The 12,614-nt window shown below is 37.1% G+C and overlaps 1 protein-coding gene across 1 annotated transcript in view; it reads left to right on the top strand.

Annotated features, from left to right (window-relative positions):
* LOC144257152 (broad substrate specificity ATP-binding cassette transporter ABCG2-like) overlaps window positions 1-8,688 on the top strand; it is a 91,360-nt gene extending 82,672 nt beyond the window's left edge. The window contains 5 exon segments of the mRNA XM_077803117.1: window positions 1,481-1,570; window positions 4,008-4,132; window positions 5,305-5,459; window positions 7,685-7,774; window positions 8,599-8,688. Coding sequence (XP_077659243.1) covers window positions 1,481-1,570; window positions 4,008-4,132; window positions 5,305-5,459; window positions 7,685-7,774; window positions 8,599-8,688 — 550 coding nt within the window.
* Window positions 8,689-12,614: the final 3,926 nt, after the last annotated feature.

A 12,614-nucleotide genomic window follows, 5' to 3' on the forward strand; every position in this document is an offset into this window, starting at 1 on the left:
AAATGTGAGACAACAAATTAAAGTGAATTTTTGCCCTGTCCCATGTTTCTAAAATTGCCTTTCAACTTGATATTATGTTTATTCCAATAGCAAAAGTTATATAGTAGTTTTTCTCTTGGGCCTGGCTATTTTCCATTCACTTTGATTATTATGTGAACTTTCATACTAAAAACAGCTTATACCCCTTAGTTCTTCATTCTTTAGGTGAAAAAAAATTGCCTATGGGCTCTTCTTTTCCTTTTTTTTTCTAAGTAGTTGGAATTATTTACTTGGATTTATATGCATAAAAATGTTCTCTTCTTTTTAAGTCATTTAAATGATACACACATTATCTCACTTTCTGGTTTTTACTGTCAGTTCAGTTGTTTGGTTTGGAAGGGAAGCTTTTCTTTGTTTCAGGGATGGTGGCATGCTTTCATGAAATCCTTATTTCTACTGGAGTATAAGTTAACTGAACACTTTTCTTTCTAAACCTCAATTATTTTAACCAAGAAATAAGTATTAAAGCTTCATACACATGATCAAATTACTTTTTATATTATAAATAAGCATCAAATTGATTTTTGTTTTGAGCATCCTAGAAAATCCTGTAGGAAAGTGGCTGTCCCACATCAAGGATAACTGTCAAGGCTATTGATGGCCCTGTCCTGGGTGACTACAGCAAGGAGCTGAGCAGGGGTTTCCTCCCCTATCTCATTTCTTTCCACATGTCTTACTTTCTTATTACTTCACTTTAAAACCAAACTGGATGATTAAATATTTTAACTCTTGGGAGATTTATTTAGGTTCATTTAGTTTAATGTTTCTCTTTTCGTACATTAGGAATGACATACAGCATTTTTGTGAGTTAATTTGAAGATGAGGGAGTATTTTTATGTTAGCTTGGGCTGTCATAGGAAAATCCCATGTACTTGGTGGCTGAAAGAACAGAATGTTATTTTCTCTCAATAATGGAGTCTGGAAGTCTGGGGTTACAATTCCCTTCCAGCAGGTCAGGCTCCTATTAGGGTCCCTCCCTGGCTTGTAGATGGGGCCTTCACTGGACATCCTCTCATGGCAGAGAACAGCTGGTGTTTCTTCCTCTCCACCAATTCACTAATCCCATCATGGGGCTCCACTCTCATGACCTCATGTAAACCTTATTACTTCCTTAAGCCTACCTCCTGGTACTATCACATTGGGGGTTATCTCTTCAACAGATGAATTTTAGGGAAAACAAGTCAGTGCACAACAACCCAAAACAAGAATTTCAATTTTTGCTTTAGTGTGGAGTGACAGGGGTACCAATGAGGAGACACAGAGTTGGGAGAGCCACTAGAAGGGGCCAGGCTTTCCTATCTGTTTAAACTTAAAGAGTTCTACTTTTCTTTTTAAGATGTATTTGATATTACATTATTTCTGGAAGGAGTTTTATGGGAAGAAACCAACCTAAGAGTGCTGAGTTACCTGAGGTGCTTTTGTTCCCATTCTGTCCTGACAGAGCAGCAGTGCTGTCCGTCCTGATGGTCCACCAGTGCTTCAGCAGCGTGTCAGCCGTGAAACTCTTTGTGGTCCAGAAGCAGCTATTTCTGTGAGTTGGTCTCTATTCTGGTAAGGGCCATTGCTGGCTGGGGGAAAATGGTTAAATGCAGAATTAGACCAAAAATGTGATTCTGGGGATTACTGGTATTTATTTTTCTTTTCTTTTCCCTGGTGTTCTTTTTTTTGTGTGTGTGTGTGTGTATTCCATAAAAACTTTATTTATGGACACTAAAATTTTAAATTCCATATAAATCCCATGTGTCACAAAGTATTCTTCAGTTTTTTCCCCCCAACTGTTTAAACATGCAAATGGAATTCTTATCCTGTGGGCTACACAAAATAGTGGACTAGATTTGGTCCATAGATTACAACTTATTGACCCCTGGTTTAGGCTCCTAATGACTACTATATTTTCTCTCAAAAAGTGTTTTTTAATAGTGTTTTTTTCTTTTTTTAAAATTTTTTTATTGGTTGTTCACAACATTACAAAGCTCTTGACATATCATATTTCATACATTAGATTGAAGTGGGTTATGAACTCCCAATTTTTACCCCAAATGCAGATTGCAGAATCATATCAGTTACACATCCACATTTTTACATAATGCCCTGTTAGTAACTGTTGTATTCTGCTACCTTTCCTATCCCCTACTATCCCCCCTCCCCTCCCCTCCCATCTTCTCTCTCTACCCCATCTACTGTAATTCATTTCTCTCCTTGTTTATTTTCCCATTCCCCTCACAACCTCTTATATGTAATTTTGTATAGCAATGAGGGTCTCCCTTCATTTCCATGCAATTTCCCTTTTCTCTCCCTTTCCCTCCCATCTCATGTCTCTGTTTAAAGTTAATCTTATTTTCCTGCTCTTCCTCCCTACTCTGTTCATAGTTGCTCTCATTATATCAAAGAAGACATTTGGTATTTGTTTTTTAGGGATTGGCTAGCTTCACTAAGCATAATCTGCTCTAGTGCCATCCATTTCCCTGCAAATTCCATGATTTTGTCATTTTTTAGTGCTGCATAGTATTCCGTGGTGTATAAATGCCACATTTTTTTTATCCATTCATCTATTTAAGGGCATCTGGGTTGGTTCCACAGTCTAGCTATTGTGAATTGTGCTGCTATGAACATCGATGTGGCAGTATCCCTGTAGCATGCTCTTTTAAGGTCTTCAGGGAATAGTCCAAGAAGGGCAATAGCTGGGTCAAATGGTGGTTCCATTCCCAGCTTTCCCAGGAATCTCCAAACTGCTTTCCAAATTGGCTGCACCAATTTGCAGTCCCACCAGCAATGTACCCTTTTCTCCACATCCTCGCCAGCACTTGTTGTTGTTTGACTTCATAGTGGCTGCCAATCTCCCTTGTGTTCTTTATGTTTTCAAATTCACATTTAAATTATACATATTTACCATGTAAAACACAAAGTCTATATAAGGATTACCAATATTAAGTGAGAAAAAGCAGTCCCAATTGGGATAGAATGTCAAGAGTGTGTGGGGCCTGCTACAAAGAAAAAAGAAATTTTAAGGTTAGGATATGGTCATCAAATCCCAATTCTGCTGAGAAAACAAGGAATAAAGGGGTTAATAAGTATCTTTAGTTTTTAGGAAAAAAATAGGTCATAATGACCCTCCCAAGGAAATTTTTCAGAGTCTTTGGTAGAGATTAAGTAGAGGTGTAAGCAGCAAATTAGAAATGGGATATGAAGTTGACAAAGTATGTGGCCAAGCATTGCTCTGAGTGGATCAAAGAAAAAGTGAAGAGACCCAGAGGGCAGCCTTACAGGAAAGAGCAAGATGGTTTTTCCCTGTATTTTTCAACAATGGAGGAAATTTACCCAGGCTTTAATGCCCAGGACAGGAATCACCCACCAGAGAGGAAAGGAATGAAGACAGTGGTGAAAGAGTTTGGAATTTAGGGAAGAAAGGTGTCAGGAAGAGGGGAGATGAGGATTTGATTGCTGACAGTGCTGCACTTGGAGGCAGGATCATGGGAGGAAGAAGTTTTTTCCTTTTTTTTAACAAAAGAGAAGTAAACAAATTTAGTGATCTGAATCTACTTGAGGGCCATGGAAATTAACAATGTTACTTTCACACTCAGAAGTGGAGAGAAGAAAAGCCTCCATTACCACTGAACTTAGCCCCTGAAGTGCTGCTTATCAGGCAGAGCCAGCCTGACAGCAGAAGCAGAGGCTCTGAGGAGAGTGAGGAGATGCAGACTCTGTCCCTGGAGGGGTGATATGGGCCAGAGTGGGTGGCAGCAGGAGGGGTGCTGTCATGAGAGGGTCACAGCAAGTGCCTCATGGGGCTAATGCCCCAGGGAGGTTGCATCTGAGAAGGAGAAGGATGGGGGGAGGGTCAGCCTGGAACTTGTGGGCAGCTGCAGTGTCAGACCTGGGGGCAGCAGGAGTCTGCACAGCAGCATCTCATCTGGGCTGTGCCTTCTTGGACTAATCTGGGGTGTGTGGTGTGTGTTTTTGTTCTGCAGACACGAGCACATCAGTGGATACTACAGGGTGTCGTCTTATTTCCTTGGAAATATTTTATCTGACTTACTAGCCAGGAGGTTCTTGCCAAGTTTTATATTTACTTTTATAGTATACTTCATGGTGGGTAAGTAACAAGACAAAGGGGATGTGTCTCTAGCCTTGAATATGTTGAGATGTTAACTTCTCATTGTAAACACGCTTTTGGTTCCCAAAACTATAAAACAAGCTATAAGGAATCATGTATTGATGGTATATTCTCTAAATTAGCTGATTAATGTGGACACTTTTTCTAGACTTTTTCCCAACTGAACTTTAAAATGTATTTACGGAACTATATTTTTTCTGAAGGATGCCATGTGTCATGCTCAAACATGGAAAGCATTTGTCGAATTATTTGAGACTGTGCTAGAGAAGCTGGGATATTTATTGCCTATCTGTATTTGTTTTCTCTATATCTTGCTACATGTATCTCTATGTGGAGAAAAAATATATACAGGCAGGTAATATCTATGATATGCAGAGATATGTAGAAGGAGATTGAAAAAAAACAATGTATGCATATCTTTTCTCCCTGTCTCCTACTCTAACAAGAGGAAGACGGTGACTTTGGGATCTATTGATTTAATAAAATTACTTGTTTGATGATGTAGAACAGAATCAGTTGTGCATTATGCTCTGGCTTCACACCAGGATCACTGAATTATCATTTCTATAAGTTTCTCTGATATGTGTGTGTGTGCACACACATGCACACACACACACACACACACACACACACGAATTTTCTTTGACAACTCACCACAGGATTATAACCACTAATAGAGCTGGAAACTTCAGTTTTATAAATAATAAGTGTGCTATGAGAATTAGGCATGGAATCTTAGAGTTGTAGACTTCTTATCAGTATTCTTACAGATGTTCCAAAATCTTCAGACCATTCTAATACAGAGCATCAGCTCATGATAATTATAAAGAAATTTAAGAAGCTTGGCAGCCCAATCACAGAGCCACGTGGTGGTGATTATGCTAGGGGATTTACGTTATAAAGATGGCTACCCTTCATTCGCATGAAGAGAAATAATGAAATTAGTGACACAATTAGTGATACATTGATTGTGATTTGGAAGTTTTTGTGTAGAATTTTAAAAGCCAGTCGTAAAATTTTATTGCATGTGAGTGATGTTTTTTGTTGTTCTGATCTTACTTTCTCAGGATATTGTAGTGTTATTGGCACTATAAACAGTTCCAGATACACAGGGAGCTACACAGCTAAACTTATCCTTTGTTTTCTTTAAGGATCAAAACCAGCGGTGGAGGCTTTCTTCATCATGATCTTTACCCTCATGATGGTGGCTTTTTCATCCATTTCCATGTCACTGGCCATAGGAATAAATCATAGTGATGTAACTATAACAGGACGGGTCATGAACATCTATTTTACATTTATGTTGGTGAGTGTGAATTGGGCTTCTCTGGGGACAGAATTTTTCCCCCTGTTTCTATGACACCTTCCTGTCATGAAAAAGTCTGTTTTGAGGATTCTGGATGTGGGAATCTGATGGTTTCAGGAATCCATAGACTGAACTATAGTTTACATTAAAGAATGTACCACTTTCTTCCTTGCTTCTGTATAGGCTTTTCTGCTAGTGTTCTCATGTAGTTACTTATCTTAGCTATGTCCTTATTAATGAGCTTTTAAAAAAGACTTTTTGGTGATTATGAACATTTTTAAATTAGGACTTCAAAAACAAGAATAATGATTGATTCCCTTGCAAAAACCACAGGCTGTCTACCTGCCTTTCATGCTGGTATTAGAGAACTGCCAGCTGTGTAAGCAGCAGAGCTGGTTTGGTTGGATTCATTATTCCCCAAGGTGAAAGTGAAGCTCCATGAGAAGTGTTACAGGGGGTCTAACTTGGATGCCTCTTACATTTGAAAATGTTTTAAAATTACTGGAAATTTCTAAAGTCCATAGTATTAGGTCACCTGTTGTCTGGCTTCCTGAGAATCCCTAATATCAATATGTTTCTGTTTCATCTTTTTAGAAAATGATTACAAAGTCATAATCTTTCATGGTCCTAAAATTTGCACTCACATAGATGAATCAACATATAAACAGAGCCTATTACCACACACCCCACACAATATCGGCTAAACAGCATCCTTTCTGGTACAATAGAAAGAGATGCCCTTGAATGGCACATATACAACACTTAAAAAAGTTATTTTTATTAATGTGGCATAGTTATCTATAATTTGGGGTTCATTTTGAGGCAACCATAAAAGCATGGCTTACACATACTCTTGTCAAAGTTTAGTTCAATTTCTGAATTTGTCAACTGCCAATATATACCATCAACAATATGATGTCTAATTTGTATTTCATCTACTATAAAAAAAAGTCCTTCAGTAAATAGAGATGTTTTGTTTGATTTATTTGATACATTGATTGTGATTTGGAAGTTTTCGTGTAGAATTTTAAAAGCCAGTCGTAAAATTTTACTTCACTCAGAGATGTCATGTTATACACCAGGCACTTCTGGTCGGTCAAGTCTGATATACGCAGGCACACCACGGCACTGCCACCATTGTGCAAATCCCAGCTCACCTCACCCCAGTTGGGGCCAGTGTTATGTGGGCCTCTCGTTCATCTCCAGCGCTCCTTCTTGAATCTGCATTGCAATATCACTTTTTCATAGCTTTAAACAGAGGGATTGTCCATGTTTTCTGCTGTACTACACCACAATATAAAGTTTATAAGTTCTAGGCATTGGGAAACCTGAAGCCTACAATTCTGAACCCCAAATTATTATTAATGTCATGGACGCAAAAAGCAAATCCTTGTAAATAACAAATCTTACAGTTGTATGGAAATAGAGAGGTGTATGTGAAGCTCAGGAACATTCTTGTATATGTTCCTAGATTTTCAGGATCATTAGGGGCAACACACCTTGGTGTTATACTTAGAATAGTCAGTAGTCAGCTCTTTGTGTCAGTGAGTTCTGCATTAGAAAATTCAAACAACCACAGATGAAAAACATACAGAACAATAATTAGGTATGTACTGGATATGTACATTTTCTTTTTTAGTTATTATTGCCTAAACTACATAGTTTATATGGTTATAGATATATAGTATAAACTACATATACAACATTTATACTATAGTAGGTAAAAGAAATATGAAGATGATTTAAAATGCAAAGGACACATATATTTAAAGTATAAAGCATTTGCTTGGGATTACATGCAAATACTATGCTCTTTTAAAATAATGGAATTTGAGATCTACAGATTTGAGTAACTATGTATGTGAGTACACTTGAGCTGGTCTCCTTGGATACCAAGAAATGAATGTATTTCTTAATCTTCCATTGTTTGCAAGTACAGAAAAACATGAAAATATAGTATTAACAATTAAGGATCTTCCAAATAAATGAAATCTATGATATAGACTAGAGTATATTTTCATTAATTAAAACCCTAAACAGTCTTAGCCATGTGAGGTTTACACATGCAAAGGAAGATAATATTTAGAGCAAGGTCAAAGAATTTCAAGAGTTGTTCCTACTAGAAATATTTAGAAGGTTATAGCATTCTTGAAGATGCTCTTCTCTAGAATTCCTCATGAAATTCCCTGGACCAGTTCTAATTCATGATTTTTGCTTTTTTGTAGATTTTTTTGGGTCTGAAATTGTATTTTGGAAGCATGGCTCCTCAGATCATGTGGCTTCAGTACTTCAGCATTCCTTATTATGGCTTTACAGTAAGTTGTCCTTGACTATCATTGTGAATAGGTGCCCAAGGTGGGGAACAGTGAAAATAAAGCCTATAGGTCTCACTTCCCCTGACATGACCTGAGGACACCCCCCCCCCACCAGGAATTTCCTTCCAGGAGCAATGGAGGAGTATTTCCTATTATCCCTTAGCACAAGGTCAGGGAGTCATCTGGGGTTTTCCTCAGTCACCCTGTTGTTTCAGATGAGGAAATGTGAGGAGAATAAATCTTATAGTAAAGTGGAAAGAATAACAGATGAAAAACATTGTGTTTTCCATTCAATAAGGAAATAAATGAGAGGATGGGAGACTGGGATACTTAGCTTATGATTAAAGAGAAATTATGAGAAACAAAGAGGCTAAACAACACTCCTAGCCCTATGGCTCTAGCAAAGGAATCAACTCCAAAGAAACCGTGTCTTAATACAGTGTAACCAAGATTTAACTTCTACAAGTGATTTTGATGAAAACAAGAAAAGATCATTACCATAAGTCAGCAATATTCATGGAGCAATACTACATCATTTTAGTTATAAAGATTATAGGGTTATACAGGTTAAAGAGAGAAGAAAGAAGGGGCTATGGGGTGATCTACCAAGAGATCTCCCTTCTTGGCAATTGGAAGGAATATCCCAACCTTAGGCCTCTTAATTTCCAGGTAAATTAGTTAATTTGTGATATATTGTGAATATGCAACTTTGTATATATTTGGAAATAACAATAAAGATTGAACTTGAAGATTTAATTGTTATGATTCTTTGAAAATGTTTTGAAATTTTAAAACCACCTTGCATTTTCCTTTGTGTGACATAGGCTTTGCAGCATAATGAATTTTTGGGACGATACTTCTGTCAAGCCCTCAATATAACACATGGAAATAACTGTCCAAACTACGTAATGTAAGTTTGTGTCCAATGTCTTAAGAGGCTTTATTATTACTATGATGAGATATAGAGAGTCCCCTGGGATTAGAGCTGGAACAAGAATTTTCAGGGTCAACAAACCTTTCTGAGCCTATATTTTCTCCCTCATAAAGTGAGTCATTGTGCACTAATGCATGTGAACATGTTGTACTTGTATTATGCTACAGTCCAAATTGTTTTTGTATAGAAATGTTCACTGGGGGCCTGTTGAAAATTAATGTTTCAGTTTTTGAGTGATTTTTAGTTTTTAGAGCATTTGAGTTTGAAACAGGCTGTTTGATAGTTTAGCAAAGCTTATAGTCTCTGGATGTATGGATTCTGTGCTGTCAGCCCAGCCCATGGACCACAGTAGGCATTAACAGGGCTGCAGTAACATAAAGGGGGTAACATTAAGATCTGGATCTAGTCCTTTCCTCTGCTCACATTATGTGTGTGTGTGTGTGAGAGAGAGAGAGAGAGAGAGAGAGAGAGAGAGAGAGAGAGAGAGTGTGTGTGTTTGTATGTGTGTGTGTGTGTGTGTGTGTGTGTGTGTGTGTGTGAGAGAGAGAGAGAGAGAGAGAGAGAGAGAGAGAGAGAGAGAGAGACTGACTTGGAATTCTCCCTATCAATGGTTATGTCCTTTAGTGAATAAACACATATTTCAACAAGTCAAGAAGGAATTCTCATTTTTTGCATCAAGTTCTTAAAATAGAAATGCTGGTTTTAGTGAAATGAGAAGATCTTGTTTTGTACTTTTTATATTTTACTTTTCTATTACTGTTTTTAATCATTTGATGTCAATACAAAATTAATGAAAGAAAAGAGAATACTGGTATTTTAAATCCCTTTTGGATGTTCAAATAACTTAGAAATAATTCTTAGTAATAAGACAATTTTGTATTTTGAATTACTAATGGGAAAATCCTCTAGGAAAAGAGATTTTCTATTTTTGCCTGCTCTCCTTGGTTTGATTTGGGTGTGGTGTCTTTGTAACATAGAGTCACCACCAGGCTTCTAGGGAGAATGCAGTGGTTGGAAATGTGGGACCAGATAAGGAGGAGCCACCACAGGCTTCACACTTACATAGGCTCATCTTCACAAGAGGAAGGAAGAAGCTCCTCTTAGCAGAGGGAGGCCATGACTATCTTAGGAACTTCTAAATGCCAAGATGCACAAGACAACAGGCCATAACTGTGGCTGCACAGTTGATACTGTCTTAGTATTAGGTGCTTTTCTACCTGTGGCAGGAATGCTCCATTCTGCTCTGTTCCAGCTGGTACTTCAGGTCTGAGTCTGTTTTCTGGGCCTGCAGGTAATATCCTGTACCCTAGCATCTGTGATGTTCATCATAATATTGGAGTGACAGCTGACAAACATAACTCTGGCTGGAAGCCCTTGCTCTTCTCTGGTCCTGGTTTTAGAATTCTTAGCCTATGTTTTTAGGAAGGTTGTCTTGAGGATAAGCAGAACTGCAAACAACTTTGATTATCTTAAGAAGGGGCATAGGTGTCATAACTTAGGCCACAGTTTTCCCTATCAGGAGTAAGTGAAAGGTCACTTGATAATCATTTCGGCCCTTTAAAGAGGGCAGCATTAGATACTTAAAAACATATGAATTTGATCAAGCTAGAAATTTGGTTCTTAATGTGACTATAAACTTGGCCAAGTTCATTAAGCCTACTTCCCTTCCTCTTTTAAATATGTAGGATATGTATACCCCTTTGATTTATTTAATGATTCATAGGTATTATATATGAAGGGATAATTATTGAAGATTTTGTGTGCATAGAGATGTCTTTAAGGAACAGCAACTGTATTGACTAAAATTTCATAGATTCTAGGAATGAAGTTACATTCTTTCTGTGTTTAATTTCAGATGTTCTGGTGAAGAATTCTTGGAACTGCAGAACATTGATCTCTCACCTTGGGGTTTGTGGAAGAATCATGTGACTTTGGCTATTTTGATGATTATCTTACTCATAATTGCCTACCTAAGAATATTATTTCTTCACAAACATTCTTAAATTCTGCTTTAATTTTCTATGAATTACCCTCACATTTTAATGAAAATTATTTGTTGTCTTCTGTTAAGTTTCATTATACCATAGGTAAGCAATAATTATTTTTTTAATAAAAAACTACAGAAATAACTGAATTATTCATCAAATAATCCACATCAAAACCTAATTCTATTACATATTGCATGTTAACTTATCTCATTGGACAGTCAGAATTAGGAAGAAATGCCAGCTAATTTCTTGATATAACAAAGGAGAATTTAACTATAGAAACTCTTGACAAGTTGATAATATTTGTGCTATCAGATTTCTCATGTTCAAAATGAGTAAGCAGATTAGTAGCTGGACAGTTTTAACATCCTTTGTATCCTTGATCTGCCATTCTTCAATAAATAACAAGTGTGCTAATGTTCCACTAAAAGTAATAAACCTAAAATATATTGAAACATAGTGCCATTTCTACAGTAAAAAACAAACAAACATTCAGATAGAAATTCATGTCTTTGATAAGCTAATTGAGGTTGGTGGAACTTACTGATAGGTCTTTAAAGGATTTGTAATATCTCAAGATTCTTGGCTGGGAGCTTTGAGCTATAGGTAGAGTTGAGGGCCTGGGTTCTAGGAATGAAGCTCTTGTGTCATATCTGGGACATTCTGGCTCTGCAAAGTAACTTCACTTCCTCAGATGCCTCAGTAGTATATAATCTGGTTGCAACAGATTCTCCTGAGAGCTTTGCTAAGACATAGTTGTCTACCCCTCCTGTCCCACCACAGCAGTACCTATAGAGCCACCTCCAAGAAGAAATTTGCCAGGGCTGGATTTCATCATTTCTAAGGTCCTTTCAGCTCTAAAAAATTCAGACTCATGGTCTAATAGCTGTTCTATCTTTCTCTTCACAGGATGCCCCATCATTTGTATATCTCATTTATTTCTATATACTCTCTTCATTCTAACTTTACCTCCAATAGGGAAGTATTTACCAATACTGTGCTGTGTTTCAAAACTTCTCTTTTGGCAATGTAACAAAAAGCACAGTAAAGCGAAGTATCATATATTGAAGACATATTGCAGCCACCATTCCAGGTCAAGAGGTAGAATGTGACCAGCACACAGGTGACCCATAGGCTCTCTGTAATCACTGCTTCTTCCTCTCTCCATGGGTTGCTTTTGAAATGCTCCATGTGTATTCCTCTCAGTTCCTGTTTATCAGATCATCACTGCAGCTCAGGTTTGTGGGGTTATGTGCACAAGTACATGCTTAAGTACCTCTTCCACTTTTAATAAGCTTTTAGTACTTAAACAATTTATATTTACAAAAAAAGCTGCAAAGGTAGTGTGGAAATTTCCCAAGTTCCCTTTGCCCAGCTTTCCTTAATATTCACATTTTACATACCAAGCTCCAGTTCTGATCTCACCACTTTTTGACTAGTTTTTATTGTTTTGGGGTCTGTTTCAAGACATCATATCACATATAGCTCCTCTTGTTTAGACAGATATACTTACAGGAATTAAAGGGTCCAGGGGATGACCAGATGTAGACCTGATGTGGTCATCTTGGAATGTCATTTACCCACCAGTGGGTGCCCTGCCATATTCCTGCAATATCAGAGTAGAGACATGACTTTAAATTTTTATCTTTAAGCTTTAACATTTATTTCTTTTTACAACATTTCATTAATGCATCATATCCTAACATCTGCTTTACCTGGTTATTATGTAAATATCAAAGTCAAAGAGTTTTCCCCATTTTTGGAAGTATTCTGCTTTTTCTGTAACTGTGCTTTAAGTTCCCTACATGTACATTTCATTACACATATGAAAATATTTATCCACACTCTATGTACAATATAGACCAAAAATATTAAAAAACAGCCAAAATTATAAATATCTTCTTTTTACATTATTCCT

Source organism: Urocitellus parryii, chromosome 10, assembly GCF_045843805.1.
Source record: "Urocitellus parryii isolate mUroPar1 chromosome 10, mUroPar1.hap1, whole genome shotgun sequence".
NCBI lineage: Eukaryota > Metazoa > Chordata > Mammalia > Rodentia > Sciuridae > Urocitellus > Urocitellus parryii.